The sequence below is a fragment of the Gouania willdenowi genome, chromosome 18 (assembly GCF_900634775.1).
Source record: "Gouania willdenowi chromosome 18, fGouWil2.1, whole genome shotgun sequence".
Classification (NCBI taxonomy): Eukaryota; Metazoa; Chordata; class Actinopteri; order Blenniiformes; family Gobiesocidae; genus Gouania; species Gouania willdenowi.
Window position 1 is genome coordinate 17,527,933 of NC_041061.1, and position 26,521 is coordinate 17,554,453.

Sequence of the window (26,521 nt, forward strand, 5' to 3'; positions counted from 1 at the left end):
GGAGAATTGACAGAAATGGGAGTAATACAGCCAAAATACATTAAAAGTAGCAAAAATATGGCAAGAAAAAGTGAAAATATGGCAAATTTGTTGTAGTTGCAGAAAAATGGTTAAAAAAAACAACAATGGGCTAAAAAAAAAATTCCTAGTTTCTTGAAAGCATCTGGTGACCCCCTCCCAGGTTGAGAACCCCTGGAATACAGAACACTTACAGCAGCATCCAGGATAATGAAAAAACCAAAAAAAAAACACAGCCTTTTATAACATTTACAATTTTGTAAAATTATTGTTTTATTGTATGGCACATTTTTCAGGTTTCTAATTTGAAGTGACGGTGGGTGAGATTGAGGGGGTGGAGCCTATGGCCTACAAGACTGAGCAGGAAGTGAAGATGGAGAGAGATAAAATGACAACGACTGATAACACATGTTTGAACCTGTTACTGGTATCTTCTTTCTAGCATTGGCCTTTTTCCAAGAACAGATGCTTTTTTGTTTTTTAAACAAATAACTACAAATTAAAACACTTGGTTGTGAAACAGTGTTTCTATTCTCATTAATGTTATTTTAATTAATATCTCCATCTTGTAGATCATAAAGCTAATGACAAAAGCCTTACATTGTCAGAGGAATAAGTGATCAGTTACCATGATCTTTGTCTATCGCAGCGCTGACTCTCCGACTGTCTACTGAGCTGTTTGATATCAGATCATCTCTGGAACCCTGCACACATAACATCAACACTTAACCATCAAAATCAGATTTATAGAGAGTACATCATCTTTTTTCTGCTTTAATACCAGCTAGAGCAAACACATGCAGCTGGCCACATTCAGCCTTCGGTTTAATCTGGTGTTGCCCTCAAAGTAAATGCACAAAATGACAGAAAAGTAAACAAAACAGCAGCAAAAAATACACCCAAAATGATTACAAATACACACAGTATTACAGAAAAATACACAAAAGGATAATAAAAATACACAAAAATAACAAAAATACAAAATGACAAAAAAAAAATATACACAAAGTGAAAAATACGTTGAATGACTCCAAAAACATACAAATCAACAACAAAAACACACAAGAGGAGAGAAAAATATACCAAATGACTTCAAAAATACACAAAATACCAAAAAATATACACAATGAGAAAGCAAAAACCACATTACATGACTCTGAAACGCACAAAATGACTTCAAAAATACACTGAATAAAAAACAACAACATTAAAAAAAAAGGGAAAAATAAAAAAAGCAAAGAAATAAACAGAAAGTGGAAAAAAAGAAATCATTAAATAACTCCAAAGCACACATATTGGCAACAAAAACGCACAAAATGAAAGAAAAAAATACAAAATGACTTCAAAAGCACACAAAAAGGAAAAAAAATTCCAAACTATATACAGAAACTCGAAAACAAACGAAATGACATGAAAAACACAATGAGAGAGAAAAACAATACAAAATGACTCCAAAAGTACAAAAAATTAAAAAAGCGACAACACAAAATTTGAGAAAAAATAAATACAAAATGCCAAAAAAATATACAGAAAGTTAAAACAAAAATATATTAAATGACTCTAAAACACAAAAAAAAAAAATCAACAACAAAAGCACACAATAGGAAATATTTCATCAAACCCAGCTCAGGGTTATTTTCAGGTATATATTTAGTGCTTTATTTATTTATGTATTTATCAATGATAAATACATAAATAAATATCTGCAGTGTGTCTTCCATACTTTAAAGAAATACCCCCAAGATTAGAGAATAATAGAAATAGACAACAAATATACACAAAGGGAAAACAAAAAAACACAAAATGATTCTAGAAACACACAAATCAACAACGAGAGCACAGAAGATGAAAAAATATATACACTTTGACTCTAAAAACAGACAAAACAAAAACATGCAAAGGTGCAAGAAAAACATACACTCTCACTCAAAAATCAGACAACATTAAAAAAACAAAATAAAATTGAGGAAAAATATACAAAATGATAACAAACAGATACAAAAAAATAATAATTCTTTCCTGTATTAATGCTCAGATTGGTCATTATTCTGAATATTGACGTGAAGTGGTTCAGACAATTACATTTCTGTGATTAGCGATGCATCAGTGTCTAAAGTCTAAATAAGAATAGAAACAATACATTTAACTTCCACACAGTTGTTGATGGACTCACGTTGAGGCTGGGGCCCAGGCTGCAGGTGATTGGCTGAGCCGACAGCTGCTTCAGGTTCTGGTAGAGCAGCTCATAAAGTGGCATGTAGAGCAAACAGATCCTGGCCTGTTGATTCTGGAAAAACAAACAACTCTTTTCATCCTCTTAAATATTTGCGCACAGGTACACACGTGCGCACTACCACAACTGCTATAGAGAATGTAAAAATCACACTGTTCATACAACAGATCTTGGTATAACTTGCACCAGGAAACGCGCACATTAAAATTCCCGGAATAGGTGTGAAATGACACACGTGCGCGCGCGCATGCAACAGTTGCCAACCTGTCATTTGGGAGCAACGAGTCACAACAATAGTCAGTTTGAATGATAGTGCTATTAAAACGTCGATGACATCTGTGCACTTAGTGATCATCACAACAATTTAAAATATCATGTATTGTGAAACAACTGTTGTTTCGTCAAAAAAAAAAAAAAGTATTCTAATCTAATCTAATTTAATCTAATATTTGCATAGCAAAAAACCTCATGTTATTGTTTTTTTGCCTAACAAAATAATGGATCAGAGTCGATTTTAACCCAGAATTGCGTTTCTGGTAAAACTTTATTGAGTGAAAAATATCAAGATTTATATTGTATTTCACTGTTTTGAGAAAAAATATCGAGATATGAGTTTTGGTACAAGTCTTAGGGTCAATTAAATTTTTAAATTACAAGACAGTCTTCAATTATCCATTATTATTTTGTACCCCCTGAAAGTAAACTACAATTACATTCTCAATTACTGGAGTACAACTACATTTAAGCACAATTACTGAACCTTTAATAAATAACTGTAATCTTGACCTTAAGCTTGTGTTAGCTTTCTGCTAGCATCTCTCATGATGACTCAGTTTTGACCCATGTCACTAAAACAATTATACATCATCTAATTACTTTTTTATTTCTGGTTTTCCTTGTTCGGCTTCACAATCAATGAAAATATTGCTCTTAATATTTTTGGTGTGGGCGTTTTCTGTCTGTGTACCCCTTGATTTAAATGTTTTTTTAAAATCAATAAAATGATCCTCAAGAGAACTAACAAGTAAACTTGATATGAAACATATTTAATTAATTTAATAAACTACGTATGATGTGTAAGCCATAGAACTGTAACATGGTTGCGTTTAATTCAATTGTAAATGACAGTTGTTATAGAATGTTCATACCAATTATAATTACTAAGTCAATTATGTGAACTTAATTACAATTAAAAAATGAATTACAATTTCAATTGTAGTTACATCATAATTTACCAATTATGCAATTACAATTATAATTGAGCCCACTATGAATAGCTTAAGTGTATCATCTCCATGCTAACAGTTAGCGCTCCTGTTGGCTCACCTTGAACAGCGAGTAGCGGTCGTCCATGGCGTGTTTGATGAGCAGGTTCTTGAGAACGCTCACGGCCAACTGACGAACTTCAGGGCTTTGCTGCAGGGCGTCGGCCACCTCTCTGAGCAGGAGACCCACCAGGAAGTGATTGCGACAGTAGTCCTCCGTCAGGCTGAACTCCATGCACTGATCTGTGGGGAGGCCGACACAAAGAGTCAGTGTGTGAGCGGGAAACTGAACGCCTTCTTACAACACCTTCATATGCTACGTTTAAATTCAACATTTAACTGTGCAATTAAAATTAATACAATGATGGCTATTCTAATATATACATATATATATACATATATTCATATAATAACAAGCTGACAAAATAATAAGGATGTGACTATAAATATCATAAAAAAAAGAAGAAAACAAAAGATAAAAAGGGGAAATATGGTGAAGAATAAGAAAAAAGAGGGGAACAAAAGCGAGAAAAAAGATGAAAAAAAAGGAAAAAAGAAACATAAAAGAAAAACAGGAGAAAAAATGGAAAAAGAAGAAAAAACAGAAAAAGAAAAAAGAAAAAAAAGGCCCAAAAAGAAGAAAAAAAGAGTGGAAAAAGAAGAAGACAAAAGGGGAAAAAAAGAAGACGAAAGAAAAAAAGAGGGGGACAAAAGGGAAAAAAAGAAGACGAAAAAAGGAAAGGAAAAAAGAAACAAAAAAGAAAAAAGGAAAAAAGGAAAAGAAGAAAAAAAGATGGGGACAAAAAAAGAAGAAGAAAAAATAAAAAAGAGGGGCAAAAAGGAAAAGAAGAAAAAAGAAGACGAAAAAAGAAAGGTAAAAAGAAACAAAAAAGAAGAAAAAAGAAGAGTGGAAAAACAAGAAAAAAGAGAGGGACAAAAGGGGAAAAAAGAAGACTAAAAAGAAAAGGAGGGGGAAAATGGCAAAAAAGAAGAAGAAAAGGAAAGGTAAAAAAACAAAAAAGAAGAAAAAGATAGAAGAAAAAAGAGTGGAAAAAGAAGAAGAAAAAACAAGAAAAAGAAGAAAAAAGAGGGGGACAAAAAGGAAAGAATAAAGAAAAAGAGGGGCAAAAAGAAAAAGAAAAGAGGGGGAAAAAGGGGAAGAAAGAAGATGAGAAAAAGAAAAAAGTTAAAAAGAAAACATCTGGTATGGCTGATCAGTGTGCATTGACGTACACAAAGAAAGACTCCATATCATTGGACGTATATGCAGTAAGATCAGATGTAAAGCAACCCTACAGAGGCATTGTGGATTAATTGCATTAAAGACATGACCTGTTACAGGAAACACAACAGAGAGGCTGAGCTACCATCTCCTCTACTGACAGACTGACAGAAACAGACAGGGAAGGAAACAGGAAGAAGTCGTGTGTTTACAATCGTCTAATCCACTGAGCTTTTAAAGAAATAAAGGTCAGAATATTCCCAGAACAATCAAGCACGTCTTCCTCCACAGCACACGTACACACGGCGGCAGCAGCAGAATCACAAGCTGTTTTCAGTGAGTGGGAGGAAATCAGAGCCTGATGATGAGTGGGTGGGTTAGTAGTGCAGCTCAGAGCAGTCAGTGAGTGGACATGTTCAGACAAAGGCGTTGGATGGAGCGGTGAGCATCACCATCACCTACCTACAGGACCAAAAAGCTCCGTCGCATACAGAATAAAATCTGACCACAAACAAAAACAAAAACACAAAAATAAAAAACACAGAAACTATCCATGCGACTGCAGCTCTATCATTGGTGGTGGGTCCTGTCATTAAAGGGGATTAGTGAGGGTGGTCTGCTGATGTCAGCGCTGCTTATCATGTTTAGGATGAGGGTTAGTTTAAAATAAAAAGCGCCAGAATGCAAAGTTGTTGTTTTGTTACCAATAAACAATAGCAAGTGCACAGCAAACACACAACTGTGTTTTATTACATCAAAAACAGAGGTTATCAACTGGTGGGGTGCAACCTAAAGCTAGGTCAGGGATATGTTTTTAATGGTCACAACAAGTTTAAAAAAACAATAAATAAAATAAAATAATTATTATTTATCCTGAAGCAAATCATTTTATTTATTATTCGACTAAAAATAACAACAATGGACAGACAGTAACAATAAGTGATTACATTTTAAATGTATGCCAGGGAAAACCAATTTAACAGTTTAACTTTAAAGATAAAAGCTACCAAAACAAAAGGCACCAAGAATTCAGAAACGGGGCAGAAAACAGAAAAAAAAAAAAAAAAAAAAAAAAAGAAAACAATTGTAACATCAAAAAATAAATAAATAAATAACTAAAACCAAAATAACAACAGATTATTGATTATTTAGTTTTTGACAGGAATCCGTAACCTGGGACCTCTAAATAGTAAATAATATTACACTAAATAGGTTATACAAATTTTTGGAGAGCTGTTCAGGAAATTGATTATTGTCAATAAAGAAATTATTAAAAAAAAAAAAAAAATAGTGGGAGTGTTTTATTCAATGTACCATTTGAAATATTTGAGTTCACAAATGCTCTTACGTTGAAGAATGTTTTGATATTTCCTTGTAAGCCTTTCACAATCACTTTTTTTTTTTTTTTTTTTTACAATTAATCATTTCAAAATAAAGGCTCCCTGGGAAAAACACACAAAGCTTAAGCTGCACAAACTAAACAGATGAGTTACATAATCTCGCACATCTGCAGCAGGCTAATGATTACAATTAAAGAACATCAGCATTATTTGAGGTGAATTATGAGCAGTGATTAGAGCAGCAGATCCAGTGGATTAGTGGAGGCGACGCTCACCTTGAACCCTCTGCAGCTTGGTGCGTCCAAAGGCCATGGGCAGGTTGAGAGGGATGAAGTGTTCATGATTGCACACCACCATCAGGAAGTCAAACTTCATTTCACTCAGCACCTGCAAGCAACCATACGCAAACTTGGTTTACAGCACCTAAACGCAGCGTGTGCACGTTATTATCCGCCTTGTTATTATCCGTCCCGTTGTCGATATCAATCGATCAAGCATCAAATGTCAGTCGTTATAATTTCCCGATAATCGTGACTAAGTGCCGCCATCTTGTGTGTGGGGAGCAGACTGCAGGAAACGTCTGTGGCTAAAGCATAGATATATATAAACACTGTGTCTGATATTCCCTCCTATCTCCTTTCCTATCTACTGTTCCTTCACCCCCGGAAGTGTTTAAGTGATAAAGAGTGTCCGAGTTCTCTTTAAGCTCAGGAAAATAGGCTCAACGCTTCCTTTATAACCTCCTTTAGCCTAGGAAACACTGATGCATCCTTTACCAAAGGAGACAAGATAATGCTGACCCACAATTCCTTGCGGCGACAACATTTAAAGCGAAACGCACACCCGAGCGCTCACGGAAACTCACGATGACCGTACCATGCAATAATGTGGTTTGAACAACTTTTAATAAATAATCTAAAACCCATATCTTAATATATGTAAGACATATCAGATTATAACTGACTGAAAGAGGGATCAGAGACATTTTTAGCCACATTTATTCAACATAATTCATATTTCTGAGTGGAAGGTGAGTGTGAGCAACCACTCTCAATGTGACAGTCTTTTAGTTTCACTTTTGTTCCTCGTGGCCTGCTAGCCTTTCCTTTGATTTACATTTAAACCTTGTGATTTTTGAGATTATATCAGGAGAAAGTGTTATAAATGTGCGTTTAGTAGTCCATTTCTGGAAATGTGTAGTTTTTTCACTACGGCAGACGTCATTAACCTTCGCTGCGTCAGATTATTATGTCACCTAGTGGAAGTGCGCCTCATCATCAAAACAAACGTGATGGCCGTCTCCTAACACCTTTCCTTAACCCAGTGACGTCATCCACGGGGTTATGGAAAAGTGGATAGGAAAGGAAATAGGAGGGACTATTCGGACGCAGCCTAGGCAGGAATCGCCAGCGTAGCTCAACGGCGGCCATCTTACCTCAGACAACTGACGTTCTGACATTCTGACGCACTCCACGGAAGCTGTTGGAAGGTCAGTGATCAGCTTAAATAAAAATTCCCTTAACTCGATGATAGGGATGTGACAGAGGATGCTTGCACATGTTGAAATTGCCGCTTGCCGTTTGAAAATTGAGCAAGTTATGGTTATTTAAATAGTACATGCATCATTGGCATTAATGTAATGAGCGGGGCCAGCTGTCTGAGGTAAGATGGCCGCCACGTTGCTACGTCACTCCCCGTGGGTAAGTCATGTAGTGTTTATATACATCTACGGTGGTTTGCCTCCAGGTTAAGCCCCGCCCAATAAAATACATCACAATGTTTACAAACAATCAAAAGGTCTACAGCAGCGATTCTCAACTGGTGGGTCGGGACCCAAAAGTGGGTCGCGGACCTCTGGTTAAATATAAATAAATACTAAAAGTCCCTCATGTTGGACTTGTCATTTATTTTGAAAACAACTTCTATTTTGACAGGCATGCTGTGAAATGCATGTTGCACAGGAAAATATATAGATTTAAAAAAATGTGTTTTCAACAGCTAATTTTGAAAAACTAAATTTGATTGGTTAAATTCTTAAAAAAAAAAAAAAGTGGGTCGCGATTTAATGATCATGGTAAAATATATGTCCCAGGGTAAGACCAGTTGAGAACCCCTGGTCTACAGTATAAAGTAATGACCCAGAATGTTTTAATGATGTAAAATTCCCATTTTTTTTCACTACGGTTGGGAATTTATTGCGTTAACTGAATAATTAATTACAGAAAAAAAAAAATTCATGCACTCTAAACAGCGCGGAACCGTTCTCATTGCACATGTTCCCGGTATACCCATAAAACTGATGCACAGACCACAACACAACAAACAGGAGAACCAGAGGAGAAGTCGTTGCTGTGCTTTGTGGGGGTTAATTTTAGATTAAACATAAATAAATTTTAAAAAAAAATGCATGGAAAACAAAGTTCAGTTCTGTGTAAATTGTGCAAGAAAGAGTTTTGCTGAACAAAACCAATTTGTTTTAGAAAGTTTACAAAAAAATCCGGAAAAGCATGAATATAGCCTAGTTAAATTTAAGTTTGCGCTTTGTCGACAATACAAGCATAGTATTATTTATACATATTGCACATTATGTTAGCACTCAGTGATGGAAATAATAAGGCAATTTATTGTTTCATACATTGATTCAGTCATATACCAAAATCCATTTAAATTGGAAAAATATTGCTTCCCGTGAGAAATATTATGTGATTAATCAAGATTAGAATCAAGATTAATTAATTAGATTCATGTTTTTAATCGAGTACCACCACTAATTATTTAATGCTTTAATCAAAAACAGAATTTAAGTCAGTAGTAAGTGTTTTAATTAGGATGAACTGCAGTAACTCTTATTGTTCTGTTTAAAAACAGAATATGAAAAAATAGATCTGGTGCGTTTCACAAAACAAAATTTGAAATCGTTTTCTTATTTTGCACAAAAAAATGATTAGTGATGTTCAATTCATTTCAACATAAAGAATCAGCAGAATAACTCTGGATCTTAATACTGACATGTCCAATATCGTGCATCCCTAGTTAAATTACATTATTAGAGTTCATGGCTCTTATAATCTATATTTTCTCATTATTTTCAGCAATTAGCTTCATTGAATAGGCAGCATTTTTTTTACTTTATTTTGAAATGATCCAATCAGCTACACGTCCACAGCTTACATTGTTTGTTCAAATCATTCAATCCAACTTTATTTATGTAGCGTAAATTACAATAAAGTCAAAATATCAACATTTATGACTCTGCACAGGACGTATTGTACCTTAGGATCTTTGAGACTGAAGTGACACATGTAGTGGTTGACCAGTCCAAATCCAAAGCCCCTGTTCATGAAGGTCAGGCACCGCTGAGGAGAAAAAGAGAGAAAGAGGATTAACACACAGACAAACCTATATTGTGGATGTGGTGGGAGAAAATGCTACCTTGATGAAATGAGCCAGGGTCAGGTTGATGCATCGAGCCTCCTCTGGGATTTCCATGTGACGGATGGTGATGTGAGGCATTGTGGACAGAACCAGGGACTGGAGCGCCTGGTGGAAACTGTCTGGGAAGCGCTGGGCGCGCGGCATCTGAACAGACGGACGACAAACTGTCAATCCAGCGACGAGTCGATACGCCGTGTCCCTGAAAGTGGCGAGGACTAACCTTCATGCGGTTCCCCTCCTGCAGGTACTGAGCCATGGACTTAGCCATCGTCTCAAAGAAGAACCACGAGTACTGGACAGTCAGGTCAAAGGTCAAACATATGAATGAAAGGATATTAGAGGTCGACCGATATGGGATTTTCATAGGCCGATGCAGATACAGATTTTTTACTTCAGCCGATTGCTGATTTTGGAAGCTGATATACTTTTTTTTTTTTAAAAGCATTTTAAAAATTGATTAGGAAAGACAACTCAAACACTCATATGATATAAATACACCAAGATAACTCTTAACATTTATTCATTCAACTTTAAATATACCCGTACACAACCAAGTAAAACTAAAATCCTTATCTATCAATTAAGGATATAATAGGATAAGGATATTTGATCAGGCACTATTATATTATACCATTATCCTTTTATATCAGGATTTTTATTTGTACTGTAAGCCTATTGGCTTCTACCTCTCCCATGCATATGCTATTATTATTATTAGTACTTCTTTTTGTTGTTGTGTATTCATACATCCGAATGTATACATCTTATTTTTTTTTACTTTAATGGCTACTCTAAAGTGCTTAAAATAAATAAATAAATAAATAATAATTGATAGTGAAAAAGTTCATATATATTGGTCAACGTCTCAATGATACTCTGTTTGAGTAACATCACTTGATCAAGCCTTTTCTAACATTCCACACTACAAAATAAGTCATGATTATTATTTTTATTAAAAAAAAGAGAGAGAGAAAAAAAAAAAGTTTCATGCCGACATCTGCTCAATATCGGTATCGGCCGATACGCAAGGCTGCAATATTGGTATCCTATCGAAAATGAAAAAGTTGTGTCGGGGCATCCCTATTTTAAATTGTGATTTATGTTGTTAGACCAAAACAAATAAATTAAACCTGAAAACTGAGTTAAGTGCATCATTACAACCCAATCTTTGATTTGAGTTTTTTTCCCCGAATCGAATCGTAGACCCAATATCGAGGTTTGAATAGAATCATTGGTTGAGTTTACAGCCCTAGTCATTGGGGTTCACTCTCTGCACCCTGACTCACCTTCAGAAGCTTATTGCTGGTGTTGAAATCCGCCGTCTGCTTGAGGATGGCAGTCACGGCAGTGGCCAGAACCTCATGTGTGGTCGCTGAGTTCCCTGATCCGGATTTGATGGTCACAAACACGTACTGAGAGGCAAAGAACCATCACAGATGTGCCATAAACACATTATATTTTACAGCTGATTAACTTTGACCCAGAACACTCCCGGAGGTACCTTCACAAAGGAGCGCAGATAGTGTTCCAGTCCTTCTTCGTGACATCTGGAGACAATATGTATGATCACACTGCACACAGAGGACATAACGGAGGTAAATATTTGGTGGATGACGACGGGTGAAGACGGAGCGTGATCTAAAGACGAGACGGACCGCAGGGAGTTGACGGCGATGTCGTGCGCCTCTTTGGTGGCGGCTGTCAGCACCGCAAACAGCTGCATGAGGACCGTGGGGAGGCAGGTGATGATGACGTGGGTCTCCATGGCGTGCAGGCACTGTTGGAGGAAAACGTCACAGCTCAGGATCTGACACAGAAATGGGGAAGAATGAACCCTGACCTTCAGGTATTTGATCAGCTCTGCTTGGTTTCCCTCTGACGAGGATCTCATCATCTGGCAGTGCTGGAAGAACTTGTGGAGATGAAGGTCCTGTGGAGAAAAGACATGGGGCTGATTACTGCAAATACAATTACAATTATTGTTTTTCCCTCTGAAAGTCAATTACAATTACATTCTCAATTACTACAGTTCAAATATAATTAATCACAAACACTTAGCCTGAAATAAATCACCCCATAAAACGTGACCTTCTTCTTGTGTTAGCTTTCTGTTAGCATCGCCAATGATAAGGGGTCAGTTTTGACCCATGTTGTAACATACACTAAAAAATATATCTCTTGGTTACCTTTTTTTTTTGGCATTTTTGTAGTAGTCTTAGGTGTTTTTGTGTAATTTTTGTGTATTTCTGTTGTTAATTTTTTATATTTTTCTCTTATTTTTGTGTGTTTTTGTTGTTAATTTATATTTTTCTCTTATTTTTGTGAGTTTTTGTTGTCATTTTATATATTTACAGCTGTTTTTTGGCATTTTTGTCATAGTCTTAGGTGTTTTTGAAGTCATTTTGTGTCATTTTTGTGTATTTCTGTTGTTAATTTATATATTTTCCTCTTATTTTTGTGTATTTCTGTTGTTAATTTATATATTTTCCTCTTATGTTTGCGTGTTTTTGTTGTCATTTATATATTTTCTGCTGTTTTTTGGCATTTTTGTAGTAGTCTTGGGTGTTTTTAGAGTCATTTTGTGTATTTCTGTTGTCATTTTTTTGTATTTCTGTTGTTAATTTACATATTTTCCTCTTATTTTTGTTACATATTTTAATAATTGTTAACTACATACGTGTAACGCATAGAACTGCAACATAGCTGCCCAGGTTTGTGTTTGATTAATTTATAATTTACATTTTTTAACAGAATTTTCACGCCAATTACGACTACAAATTATCCAAACTCAATTACAGTTCAAATGAACCCCAACCGTGATCCCATGTGTACCTGAGGGTAGATGGTGGATGCTACATGGGTTCGCACTTTAAAAAGGGTCTTGGCGTTCTCCACCCACTTCACGTCTGGCTGAGACTGAGAAAACACAGGAGTTAACATCACTTTTACACTTTGTGAAAAACTGATAAACTACTAAAAGGCTCTACCTTCCTGGCATCCTGACAGAGGTAGCCAGCAGGCAGCGTGGCAGCTACAGGCAACTGGAGGTCACATGACTGCATCCGTCCGTCCTTTAGCAACGGCATCCAGGAGTATCCAACTGACACGGGAGGAAAGAACATTTGTCTCTGCTGTGCTTCCTTTCTTCTTGATGAGATCATTCCTCAGACGACTCACCCAGGGTCTCCACTCCATCCTTCCTCTTCCCGCTGCTCTTACTGCTGGACTCACAGCTGATGTGGTAGAAGCTGAACAGGATGTGGTGTTTCTCGTGCACGTGAACGGGCAGCTCGATCTTCACCTGCAGACGGAGGAACTAGTGACTCCGCACAACTATGTCAAAAGGGTTTCGATGAACGCAGATTACAAATAGAAACTACATTAATGATGTTTAGTCAATGTCTTCCTGTGACTCCATTGTTAAGTTTTAATATCTGCATTATTATCAAACCATAAACCAGTGATTCTCAAACTTCTTCGGGGGTTTTCCACACTTTGAACTAAGGTCAACTTTCAAGCCTCACATGCGCCCATTGCCCCCCCCTCAAATGTATTGAACTCACGAAACATTTCATAACTAATCAAAAATCAAAAATATAATTAAACTAATCACCTGCAAGAACAACAAATGTCAAAGTGCAGTAGTCAAAAATATAGGAAATAAATCATGGTTTTGTAATGCAACTAACATTTCTTTTTCTTTCATTCTTTCATTCTGTATTTTTATTGATTTTGCACAGAAGATTTACATTAGGAGCTGTACAATATTTCAAAATTACAAACATTTGTATGCATAGTACTGTTGTATGTATTAATATTAACACTGGAGGTTAACATTTATGGCAAACAATTTCAAACACTTCAAATTGTACCAATGTGTAAGTGATTGTATTCTCCCATTTTTATATATAGAAACAATAAAGGGTATAATTAGATATATATGGTCATATTTTTATAACAAAAAATATAATAATAATAATAATAATAATAATAATAATTAGGGATGTAACGATTAATCGTAAGGCAGTTAAAAATCGATTCATAGGTATCACGATTCACATCGATACTTTGAAAATTGAATCGCAGTACTTTTTTTTAAACAGCAGAGGGCGCTATATATTTATCCTTCTCTTGTCCAGCAGTGTACGAGGCAGGCGGAATCTGCTACTACTTTCTTTCTGGCCGCCTTCTACTCTTAAACATGTTAATAAATGATTCATTACCCCTTTAGCACTGAAAGAATATCTGTAATATTACGTGAATATCTGTAAAAGTCACGTTTTTCTATTAGTTCTGTCCGCTAGCATAGCATCTCTTCTTCACTGCAAGAATTTCTGCATGCCAACTGACCACTGGGTTACCAGCGCCCTCTGCTGGTCCAAACAAATATCTGACGTAAATCAGTAAAATTAGTTTTTTTTTTTTTTTTTAAAAGTCCAATTGTTAAAAAGCAAAAGAACTATTATGCAATTTTGCATTGTTTACTATAGAACCAGAATTTAAATTAATAGGCTTCTTCTTCATTTGTATTATCCCTTTATTTATTTCATTCAAGATTTATTTTTAGTTAAATTGCATTGTTTTGAATAGTTTATCAAGGGATTCTTTTGACAATTAAAAATAAAAGGAAAATAGTACAGTATTTTCTATTTTCCCCATCATCATTTGTCTCCAGTCCCATTTTGTAAAATAAATCGTGAGAGAATCGTATCGTGAATCCAGTATCGTGAATCGAATTGTATCGGGAGTTGAGTGAATCGTTACATCCCTAATAATAATAATAAACTAATAGTCAGCGCAACTAACATATTTTATGAATACAAAATCAAAAACTAAATGCATTCCTTAAAACATGTAAAAATTCATTCAACCATTTATAATGTAATTGTGGAGCTGGGCTTCACAAACTGTGTTTGAAATGCCTGTGTTCAGGATTTAATGGGCGGGTCAGAAATCATAGCCGAGTTACGTAACGAAGCCCTCATTAGCATAAACCCGACCCTGCTGCTGACGCACACCAAACTTCCACGGCCTCCAACGGGCGTAATTCGACCCCTCGCCAAAAACAAACCACATATTCAGGGGGACAAAGACGCGTCCGCTGGTGTCACATGTTCCATGTTCTTGTAGGGTTATTTCTTTTTTTACTATGGACTTTTTATTTTGTTAAGCGCATTGAGATGACTTTGTTGTAATTTGTGCTATATAAATAAAGGTGAATTGAATTGAATGAAAAGAACACTTTTTTGCCACGGGATTGTGTTTTTCACCTCCAGGGGGCACAGTTCTGACTCTACCCGGGAGAGATGCACATATTCGGACTCGGGCGGAGCAGCACTTTCCGCTGACACATCATTTGGCCCGATCCCCCAGCGTCTCAGAGCAGAGTGAAGTGCTTGTTTTTCCATGATTTTGAGAGCAAGTTTGGCTCAGTGGTCGATGACACATGTTACTGTGGTGTGACAAACTCAAAACACACAATTTTTTCTGCTTTACAAAATAAGTTTTTTGAGTCATTTTAAATCATTTTTTTTCCATGACACATTTTGTTCCCGGTCCATTAATGCTCTTTTCATTTCTGCTACATTTCTAGGCTTCTCATTATTATTTCCTTTGTGTTGTGTCGGTGTTTTGTTTAGTGTTAATTAATACCTCTACTCCCGTGCCACACACGTTGAGAAGCACTGCCCTAAACTAATATAAGGAAACAAAATGAAATAATTTAACTAAATGCTTTCCCTGTTTTTGCTTGTAATTGCTGTGACATACTACTTCCACCAGGGGGCAACACAGAGGAGATGGCATCTTCCATCCAGGATATTACACACTTCACAGATGCTGAAATGCTCATTTTGACGGTAAAACACATCACATTTATTCAGGACCTTGAATTAATTATGTGCATTTACATTGTTTTATTTTCTTTATATTTGGAACCAATTCAACCTGCAACTGTTTATACGTACACCTGTTTATGTAATAGAGCAGGGATGGTCACAAATATGTGGCTGCCTGATCCGAGGGCCACATTATAAACATTTATGTCAGCATTTAAAATAATGACCAATTTGAGTGTTGATACATGAAAAAACAAAGGGTTTTGTGTTTTGGTCACCATTTTGTATATTTCTCTGTCATTTTGTGTTTGTTGTTTTCATTTTCTACATTTTTCTTTAATTTTATTGTATTTTTGTTGTCATTTTACATTTCTGAAGTCATTTTTTTATGTTTTGTATGTTTTTTTGTTATTTCTGTAGTAGTCTTGATTGTTTTCGGAGTCATTTTGTGTATTTTGTTGTCATTTTATATATTTTTCAGTTTTTTGGGGGTATTTTTGAAGTCTTCTTGGGAGTTTTTGGATTCATTTTGAGTATTTTAGTTTTCATTTTGTATATTTTTCTGTCATTTTATATATTTTTCTCTTACTTTTGCGTGTTTTTTTTTGTCGTTTTATATGTTTTGCAGTTGTTTTGGGGCATTTTTGTAGTTTTAGGAATCATTTTGAGTATTTTAAGCTGTCAGATGGTGTTTTGGAGTCATTTTATATATTTCCCTCTTAATTTTGTGCGTTTTTGTTGTCATTTGACATATTTTACAGTTATTTTGGGGCATTTTCGTCATCGTCTTGGGAGTTTTTGGAGTTATTTTCTGTATTTCTGTTGTCCTTTTGTGTATTTTCACTGTTGTATTTTTGTTGATGTCATTTATGTGTGTTTGGAATAATTTTGTAAATTTACTTTGGCAGGTTGCACAAAATGAAACCTTGATTATTTGCACATTGTACATGTTTCATTATTAAAAAAAAAAAAAAAAAAAAAAAAAAAGATTAATGACGAAACAATAACTGTAAAAACTGAATATATATTAGTAAAACATATTTCCTGAAAACGCATTTAAGATCACAATGTCAGTCGTAATCTTATAATTCTCAAATGCTTTCTTACTCTGTGCTTTAAACTTTGCTTAACTACAGTGTTTAAGTCCAAAATCTGTCAAAGTAATGCGATTATCATCTTGTACTTTGATGTGACTGGTAGTGAAGCTAATCAAAGTAAATCTCAGTGAGCGTGTCAGTGTGTTCGTGCACGGTGGGAGGGGCATGTGGACGCCTAATCAGTTAGACATCAGAGCCATATGGACCCCCTCTGCCTGTCGAGGGTAACCCTATTGTGCATGTGTGTGTGTGTGTGTGCACTGGAGCCTGCAATCATGTGAACAGACCAGTTAGAGATCACATGCCTGCTTTAAGACATCACAGGATTTGCAGGATTATCTGAGAGATGCTGAGAAAGTTCAGCCCAGTACACAGTCCAACTGGGATAAAATGATTCCAGTGTGTTCTTTAACACCAAATTCATTCCCAGTGACGTTGTTTGAGATGAGCATAGCTTTACACCCTAAAAACTGATGCTATTCTTAGTGTTCTACATGTAGGGAGGATGAACTTTTACCTCATCGTAAAACTCTGGGCTCTGATTGTGATGCAGGACAGCTGCGTAGGTGCTGGCCGTAAATATTGAGTCTCCTGGCTTGCTGTAGATGCACTGGAAAGAAACAGGACAAGAAAAATCAGTCATAGGTTGTGTTCAAAATCGCATACTAAGGTACGACTCGTACTAAGTATGATGTCAAAATGACCGGTAAAAGCCACTCAGCTTATGATTCTCCACAGGACTCGTACTGTATATCCCCTTACGTATGCAATACATTCAAACCTGGCTCATCTCTATTATGTCTTGAGTGCAAAACAGACATTAGTACCTTCACACACTGATTTTGGTCATGTTCAAAAGTTCAGCAGGAGTTTTTATAGTAATTTTGTGTTTTTTCTGTCATTCTGTGTATGTTTGTTGTTGTCTTGCTTGTTATGATTGCATTTTGTGCATTTCTGTTGCGATTTTGTGAATTTTTCCTGTAAAATGTGTGTTTTTTGGAGTGTATTTAAGTTGTCATTTTGCCTTTTTTGCTTGTTTGTTAGTACTGTGGGCTAGCCAAGTTATTTTTTGTGTTTTTCTTGTCTTTTTGTTGTCATTTTCTATAATTTTGTTAATTTTTTGTGTGTTTTTGTTGCCATTTTGTGTTATATGGAGTAACTAGGTGTATTACTGATTTATGTATTACTAATTTTTGTAGTAGTTTTGGAGTATTATCTGGGTTTTTCTTTTACTGTATTTTTCAGCCATGTATTTATTGTATTTAATTTTTTGTGTATTCTTGCTTTTTTGTTTCCTGTATTTTTGTGTTATTTTGTATGTTTACTTTGGGGGTGTTAAGTAAAATGACTTTAATTGATAACAAGTTCAAGAGTTAAGCTAACGGCTAGCTAAAACACAGATCCGTCGATACGTTCTTGATTTGTTGAATGAGTTTTTTTCCACTAAAAACCTCGACATCATGATCTCTTTGTTCCTGTGCACATCAGTATGGTCCTAACAGGAAGTGACAAACTGGGCGGAAAAAAGTCCACAGACCTGTCCAGTTAGATTGATACTGTAATTAGGATGCATGTAATCGACATCTCCTCTAATGGAGGCTAATGAGCTGTGCTGTCCGTTGGAACGACTGCTCTCCGGACCAACAGGAGCCAGGATGAGAATAAAAACAAGCAGCAGGCCTCAGATTAACTTCAGAAGGACAGATTGTAAAGAAAGATGTGATGATGGTGGATGGTTTGTGTAGCAGACCACACATTCAGAGGGAGTGTTGATGCTGTAATGTAGGCTGATGGTTGATAGACTCACTTTAGGTTTTATCTGATAAAAAGGCTGTCGTGTTAGCACACGTGCTACACAGGAGCGCTGGGGCTCACATTAAACAATAACACTAACACTCGCTTAGCATTAGCTTGGACTCTACCACAGCGTTAACGCTAAACTTTAACTTGGACCAAGCAACTTCTTCTTCTTTCACCTTAATGTAAGCACCATGCTAAGCTATGCTAACCTGGATGTATTATCCTAAATGTCACTTTTCAATTTACAATTCAAACCCCTTGCTCACACGTGTCAAACTTAAGAACCAGGGGCCAAATTGGGCCCTTTAGACCCCCTCCCAGTGTTTCGCGACCCAATGGGGTCCTGACTAGGGACCCCAGATTTTTAAACCTCAAAACCGGTGTCAAGTACTGAGTTTACCTCCGTACTAAGATAATCCTGTATTTTATAATACATTTTTTTCTTTTAGCAAAAATTCATTTTCCGGTAGTGCACATGTGCGCGCAGTGTTGGGCAGTAACGCGTTACCGCCCCAACGTCACTTCAGACAGTAACTAGTACTGTAACGCAATATATTTCTAAAGAAATAACAGCGTTACTGTTACAATATGGTGCGTTTGTCGTTACTTTGCTAGCTGCAGTGTACTTCCTGTTTACAGTGGCGCTACATATTTTTGCGGGATGCCGTGCCAAACACGGTATAACAGTAGAAGTAGAAGCATTGTCAGCGTGTTTTTGTTTACATCACGTGCGCCAATAATGGCGCGTCAATGCGAGAGCAGGACGAGCTTCTCAGAGTGGAAATACGAGCATTATTTTTGTCTCCAAAAGATGCATCAGTGAAGCTAAGCTAACGCTGCGGCTGGATTTTAACAGACTGTGACTGTTATCCAGGGAAAGGTCAGCCAAACTATTGCACGGTATGTTGTTGTAAAAATGCAGTCTGTCGCTGCTGCTGAGTCACTACTAACAGCAGCTCATTAACATGATATGTTTAGCATTGTGTAGCTGAGAAAAATGCTGTGAATTTGTTTTTCCACATTTATTTTTATAGGCATTTTCAACAGCAGAATGTGCACCTGGAATATGCACAGCTTACTTTACATTACTGTGCTAAGGCTGAAAATTTACTGTTTTAGGTTTGGGGCAGCTGTTTTGTGCTTTATATGCACATCATTTATGGTTATTTTATAGCAGTTGATCAACAGTGGATTATTATATTATTACAGCACTAATATGAAGCTGTATGGACACAAATGACCCAAAATAAATGATACATTCTTTAATTCTAAGTAACTCAAACGTTACTTTTTCCAGTAACGCATTACTTTTTGGTGTAAGTAATCAAAATAGTAACCGAGTTACTTTGTGGATGAAGTAACTAGTAACGGTAACTCGTTACTTTTTTTCAGTAACTAGCACAACACTGTGTGCGCGTATACAATCTCAGTACGATGCGCTCTCAGTACATGACACCGGTATTACGGTCTGAGTTTACCTTGTGCTGAGATCGATTATGAGCATGCGTACTACCGGAAAATGGATTTATGCTACTTTCGCTTTGTTTTTTTCTACTTCCGCCGCGCTGAGATTAAAAATGTATTTTCAAAGCTAAGGTTCACAGCTAATGATATTTGACGAGTGCTGAATGGCTCCTTTTCTTGATGAAAAATGTGCAACTGCTCCATATACGAGGCAGGAGAAATATGTTTTATAATGTATTCTATGCAGTTTTTTTATCATTACATGAATTGAGTTTGTATTAAAAAAAAATGTTTTATAATTTATTCAATGCAGTTTTTTTAATTATTACTTGTATTCTGTTTGGATAAAAATAAAGCACATGTTGGAAAAAACATGATTACAATAAAACTCAATAGGAAAATAAATAATTTATTTTCCAAAAAAACATGATTATACTATACATTGCAGTAAATAACAGTTAACCTAATGTAACTTTATTTTTTCTTTAATCAGTGTAATCCAGCACAGGTACATCTCAGTTCGTAGAAGTCACGTACTGAGATTTGAAGAGAATCTCAGCACGGTGGTAAACTCAGACCGTGACAGTAATTTAACCAAAGAAGACGACAAATTTTCAAAATAAACTATTTGCATATGCTTTTATTTGTAATGAAAAAATGCCCCATAAATCAAATACATTTTTTCTTCCTTTAGGATGAAATGTATTATTGCAACGGCTGAACCAAATTTAAAGTGGTCATCAGCATAAAAAAAGCAACATTTTAAGTTAAAATTGTGTTGAAGAATCAAAAAAAACTTGGTAATATTGTCAATGCCATCGACCAATCAGCATCGAGTTGCAAATGCGTGGAAGACTAGACTTTTAGAGCTTTTTATTTGGTGTATACTGCAAGCGCTACTACGGCAACTGCTGTGAATGACCGGGACAAATAAATGGTTTTGGGAGAAATCGAGCGGGACACTGGACGTAACTCGGAAAACCGCGACTGTCCCAGGTAAATCAGGATGTCTGGTCACCCTAGTCCTCGCCCCAAGGTTGAGAACCCCTGTGCTAAAGGAAAAAGCACTTTGACAAAGCACTAAACAAATACAATATATTTAGAATAAGAATAAAACATATTCACAATAAACTACAGTATTTCAATGATGTATACATTTAAAGCCTGAGCTTAATGTTACTCACAAAGACACAATGAAGAGAGTCTTTGGGACTATTTTGATCTTTACTTTCAAAACTCTGCTGAAACGCTTCATTTCAAGGCATTTCGATTAAAGCAGTCTAGACAGGGAGATGAAGACCGCGACTCGGATAAGTTCTATCTCCATGTTGATCAGAATGTGGGTGAAACCAAGCAGGAGGTACAGCGAGACGGTAAAATCCCAGCTAACGCTAACCCGGGGCCAGGCACTACACCTCCTGGGAGATTTAATCAGAGCGGAAGGAAGCTCAGGACCATCCTGGCTTTGATGCAGATCTCAGTGAGAACAGTTTTATGAAAGAAGAACAAGATGAAGTGTGTTTGTGAGATTGAGGCTAATGCTAGGCTACAATCCCCAGTTAGAGTTCTGATAGGGCAGGGGTGTCACACTCATTTTAGTTCAGGGGTCAAATACGGACCAGTTTTTCCTCAAGTGGGACGCATATTATAGACACTGAGCAAATTCAACTTTATTGTGCGCTAGTTTGCACTTGCACATATAAATGACATAAGACACCTACAACTACTATCTATGATCTAAGCAATAACTGATCGATATCAGTCACTGTAGGATCCTACACTAATCTATTTTGTGAAATAGTTTGAGGTGAAAAATGCAAGACTTTTGAAAAATTGAGGGTTCTTTCAACAATTTGAGAGAAAAAAAAAAATAATAAAGCCGTCATGTGACATAAGAATGGGAAAACTGTGAGCCCTGCAAATATTGTGGCGTTTCGTTGAATTTGTGAATTCTGAGATATCTACTTTCTCCTGGGGGGCCGACTTAGACGATCTAAAACAGGGGTTCTCAATCTTGGGGTCAGGACCCCATTTGGAGTTGCGAGACATTGGCTGATGTCTTCAAGAAACTTAAGAATATTTTCTGAACAATTTGAGCCCATTTTTGCTTATTTTTCTGCAACTACACCAAACTTGCCATTATTTAAACTATTTTCATAACTTTTTCTTGCCACATTTTTGCTCTTTTTAATGCAATTTTGTGACATTACTCCCAGTTCTGCCACTTCTCCATCAAATTTCAATGCCTTTTCTGCACATTTTTTCAACTTTCAAGACATTTCAGCACTTATAAAAACTTTCCACCGCTTTTCACACCTAATGTTGCACATGTTGACCCATTATTGTCACTTTTAACCTCTTTTCACCATATTTCATGCTTATTTTTGCCAATTTAACTACATTCATGATTTGTCATGCCCATTATTTGCCAGTTTAAACTAATTCTTCTTACTTTTTCTATTACATTACCCCAACCTCATACTTTGAACCCTTTTTGCCAATTTTTCTGTCCGTTTTTGGCTACTCTAATTTGCAACTTTTAACCAATTTCTGTGGTTTTTAAAATCCCATTTCACCTCCTTTTCCACCAATTTCGGTCCCTTTAAACCCATTTTATTTCTGATTAAAACAAGGATTTACATCTTTAAGACGACCATATACTATGAAACAAATGATACTAAACTTCCTGGATAACAGTGGATATGATTCAGATCAATAAATAAATGTGGTTATCACAGATTCATAGAACAATGGACCATCATTTTGCTCAAAAAGCTCTCCCCTTCATTCCCTGTTATAGATGGTCCCGTCTCCTCATGACTGTTCTACAATGTTCATGTCTGTGTTCAACCACCTTCAGGTACAGTGGTGGTCCCCGATCTCTGGAACATTTATTTTGGGGGTCAAGGGATGAAAAGGTTGAGAACCACTGCTTTAGCAGGGGTTAGCATTGATGTCTTTTACAGAGAGTATATATTCTATATCCATCTGGATAAGGGAGAGACTATTTCGCTCCTGAAGGACTGTCGTCATGCATGTTTTGACAGTTTCCTTTTTTCCCCATGGAGCTTTATACAATGACCAGCTCATTAATGAAATCTGAAGAATGCCTGAAAACAAGCTTCTTATGGAAATTAGGTGTTCGGGAAAAAGAACGACTTGAACTAAAAATGACTGGATTGACTGGGAGCGAAGGAGAAACCAATAAAAATAGGCCGTTTCATCAAAATCATGAAGCCCATGAGTCAGCAATCTGAAGTGGAGCAGCGATGCTTTCCATCAATGAACAAAAACACTGACCTTTAAAGCATTTGCACCTTCATCATCTGAATCCCGGAACTGGATGCACACGGCGATGTTTCTGGCCTTAAGTAAAGAAACATCGTTGAATTAGTGGAAACACCAACAAAGGTCTTTCCTCAAGGGCCTCAGGTTTGGCTCTGTGCGGCGCGTCCTACCTTTGGAAAGGTCTTCTGGTTGTCGTACTTGAGCTGTAGAGGGTAGACGTAGAGCTGGTTCTTGTAAGAGGTAAAGGGGTAGTTGTACTTTGCCTCCTCTGGGAGAAACTCTTCGATCTCCACCGAGACGCGCTCGCAGGTGTCCTCAAAGGGCTTGACGGGGACGTAAGATGACGTCACGGTATCTGAAGAAGATCAGCGAAGCGAGACATGAAGCTACACTCCTTACTTAAAACTTAACCCTCCTATTATCCTTGGGGTCAATTTGAGCCCTTTCAATGTTTATCATTTAAAAAAAACAATAGTTGACTTGATTTTCAATGTGCTGGACACACATTGGTGTTCATCTGGGGTCAATTTGACCCCAAGCTGTTTTAGCTGTGTGCAAAACCATGTATGACCCATGTATGACCATACATCCCCATTGACTTGATGTGGCGCTGCAGGAAAGGTCATAACATCGCCACAAGCCAATAGGGTTCATACTCTTGTGGTCATTCATGTTGTCAGTAAATCTGAGAAACAATTGGATGAAAACTATTCAAGATAAATTCATTCTAATTTATAAGTTTGGCCTGTTGGTGGCACTAGAGAACAGGTGAAAGTTTCATTAACAAGGGGTTATTTATGAAAACAACAAATAAACAAAGTGCCTGACACAAAAACTTAGTCAACAATTTTCTGGAGGCAAATACCCCTGGGGTCAGATTGACCCCAGGGGTAAAATGTGTAAATATTTGAGGATAATAGAAGGGTTAAAGGTGTGGTCGGCCCTTCCTATGGGAGCGAGTCACATGCCAACAACATACTTGAGAAATCCGGTGGGACGCACTCTATGGTGACATTCAGTTGTCCAGGGATGGTCTGAACTTTGATCTTCTCAGGTCTGACCAGCAAGGAAGTAAACATCAGGAGTCAGGAACTTTAAAATGATAATGCTCACATTTCCACACAATGACTACTGTGAGCAGCGTTGACTCACTTCCTAATCTCTGCCAGCAGCTTGATGATGTCATCAGTGGAGATTTTGTTGCTCTCCTGGCGATAGAGAGGAGAAAACTTTCCATCCATGTCCAGGCTTCCCTGAGGATCTTTAAACACCTGCCTGGAGACAAAAAAAGACAAGCGTGTGCTACACTTTTGTTCATGTTTTAGAAGAGTACTATTTTTTTGGGACATCTTTCCATTTCACTCTTTTATTCTTAATTCCAGCAAAAATCATGCTGTCTTTGATGTTCGCTTTGATGTGTCCTCTGATGTGTCCTTAAGAGTTTTTTTCTCATAAGGACACATCATAAAGAAAGCATGTGTCCTTACGATGTGTCCTTGTGACAAGTCAAAGGGATCAGCAGACACCACTGAGGAAGACTGACAGTTGGCAGTCAAAACATGTCAAGTGAGCAAAGCAAATTTCCTGACACATTATTATATATAGTATTTTATGGACATCATTTCTCTCAGCCTTGCTTTCATGTTTTATTCTAGCAAGTTCATTTTGTCTTCTTTTTACAGGACATCTACTATCGTCTCCTGACGTTTCAACTGCCAGCTGTCAGTCTTCCTCAGAGGCGTCTGCTGATCGCTTTGATGTGTCCTTATGACACATCATAAGGACACGGGATAGCCTTATGATGTGTCCTTATGAGTAAGAACGCCTAAGTACAAATTAAAGCAATCAGCCGACGCCTCTGAGAAAGATTGACGGTCAAAACATGTCAGGAGATCAAAGTACATTTCTTGAAAAAAAAGTTGTCTGAATAAATGAAACCTTAACATATTGCTTTCAGTCTTACTTGGCAGCCCAGGCGAACGGCATCCTGTACTGACCCAGCCTCTGGCACGTCTGCTTGGCAGATTTCAGAACCTTCTGAGCCGACTGGAAACAAAGATCAGTCGAGGAAAAGTAAAAAAACACAGCCTTTGGTTGGAGGTGTGTTTTTAATTGAAAGAAAAATGAATTAAAGTGAACCTTGTTGATGTCGGAGGGCTTGATGTATGGCTCAGCACAGTGGGTGATGCCGTTCTGGAGCACTTTCTCTACACGGGCTACCAGGAAGATGTCTGCGTGGGGGTTGGTGACGGAAAAGATTCCCTGGAGGAGAATAAGATGTAAGTGAGGTGCTGGAAGAGTCATTCTGTTCATTTTTAGTACAGGTGAACTGCTCAACACAATTACTGCTGGATGTAGTGCGGTAAATATCTTTCCTCCTGTCCCATAGCGGCCCCCATTAGCTACAAAGGAAGCCTCGCCTTGTATTCTGAGTTGTTGTGATAATGCTTATAGTTGATGCCTAAGACGATGTTGGCCATCGCAGCCAACTCGGTGTCGGATGTGAGGTTACACGAGGCAAATGTGTTTTACTGTTATTTTAGAGTGACATCATTTATATCAGACATGCCACATGTGGCCTTCGGTCTAATTTTGTGCAGTTTCCTAAAGCATCTGAACAAAATGACTCCAAAAACAAACAAAATGACAGAAAATGGTTCCAAAGAAAGGAATAAATAAACTGAAATAAAAACAAATAAAACGGCAACAAAAACACACAAAAGGATCCCCAAAACATACAAAATGACACCAAAAACACAACATGACTTCAAAAACATACATAAGAGCAACAAAAACATAAAAATTTACTAAAAACACACATCACTGCAATAAAAAAAACACAAAATTGTTTGAAAAAAATGCACAAAACAGCAACAAAAAGACACGACTCAAAAAACGCGTATCAACAACAAAAGCATACAAAATGAGTCCAAAAACACATAAAACACTAACAAAAACACACAAAATGACTACAAAACAAACAAAAGAGCAACAAAAATGTACAAAATGACTCCAAAAACACACAACATGGCCAAAAACAAACAGAAAATGATTCCAAAAACACACGAAACAAAAAAAATACAATTAAATGATGGGGAAAATATACAAAACAATGACACAAACGAAACAAAACAAAAAAACAGTTGTTCTTTCCTGTATTAATGATGAAATTGTATTCTTCTAAACGCTGACATAACATCACATTTTGATGCCCCACTGCTGGGATAGGAGTTGCCCATCTTTAATATATAATTGTTCAATTCAGTGAAACATAGCTTTATTTACAGATCTTTACAACAAGGGCAGCAATAAAGCATGAGTTTATGGTACTTTCATATTTGCCGAAGTGGATTTTTGTTTGTGGTCTCTCACAATGTCAAACTTGTCAAAAAAATGCATAAACCTACTTTATAAAGAAACGCAAAGTGGGTGTCAAATTTGTATAGTGTTTTTTTTTACACTTGCTTTACATAAGGAACAAAACAAAATATATATATATATATATATATATATATACTGTAT

General features: G+C 36.6%; 1 protein-coding gene across 3 annotated transcripts in view; it reads right to left on the reverse strand.

Moving 5' to 3' along the window:
• Nucleotides 1-26,521, reverse strand: part of dock11 (dedicator of cytokinesis 11) — an 83,933-nt gene that overhangs the window by 23,309 nt on the left and 34,103 nt on the right. For 2 of the 3 annotated variants that reach the window (XM_028475083.1, XM_028475086.1), the window contains exons 13-34: nucleotides 25,139-25,261; nucleotides 24,963-25,045; nucleotides 24,152-24,274; nucleotides 23,979-24,055; nucleotides 23,170-23,354; nucleotides 23,012-23,077; nucleotides 16,965-17,057; nucleotides 12,691-12,814; nucleotides 12,501-12,613; nucleotides 12,346-12,429; nucleotides 11,354-11,443; nucleotides 11,169-11,290; nucleotides 11,015-11,084; nucleotides 10,800-10,925; nucleotides 9,734-9,805; nucleotides 9,511-9,657; nucleotides 9,351-9,434; nucleotides 6,354-6,465; nucleotides 5,201-5,239; nucleotides 3,578-3,759; nucleotides 2,192-2,305; nucleotides 647-722 (exon numbers count right to left, since the gene is read on the reverse strand). In XM_028475083.1, the coding sequence (XP_028330884.1) occupies nucleotides 647-722; nucleotides 2,192-2,305; nucleotides 3,578-3,759; nucleotides 5,201-5,239; nucleotides 6,354-6,465; nucleotides 9,351-9,434; nucleotides 9,511-9,657; nucleotides 9,734-9,805; nucleotides 10,800-10,925; nucleotides 11,015-11,084; nucleotides 11,169-11,290; nucleotides 11,354-11,443; nucleotides 12,346-12,429; nucleotides 12,501-12,613; nucleotides 12,691-12,814; nucleotides 16,965-17,057; nucleotides 23,012-23,077; nucleotides 23,170-23,354; nucleotides 23,979-24,055; nucleotides 24,152-24,274; nucleotides 24,963-25,045; nucleotides 25,139-25,261 (2,305 nt within the window). The remainder of the gene's footprint in view (nucleotides 1-646; nucleotides 723-2,191; nucleotides 2,306-3,577; nucleotides 3,760-5,200; nucleotides 5,240-6,353; nucleotides 6,466-9,350; nucleotides 9,435-9,510; nucleotides 9,658-9,733; nucleotides 9,806-10,799; nucleotides 10,926-11,014; nucleotides 11,085-11,168; nucleotides 11,291-11,353; nucleotides 11,444-12,345; nucleotides 12,430-12,500; nucleotides 12,614-12,690; nucleotides 12,815-16,964; nucleotides 17,058-23,011; nucleotides 23,078-23,169; nucleotides 23,355-23,978; nucleotides 24,056-24,151; nucleotides 24,275-24,962; nucleotides 25,046-25,138; nucleotides 25,262-26,521) is intronic. The other variant, XM_028475084.1, reaches the window with a different exon arrangement.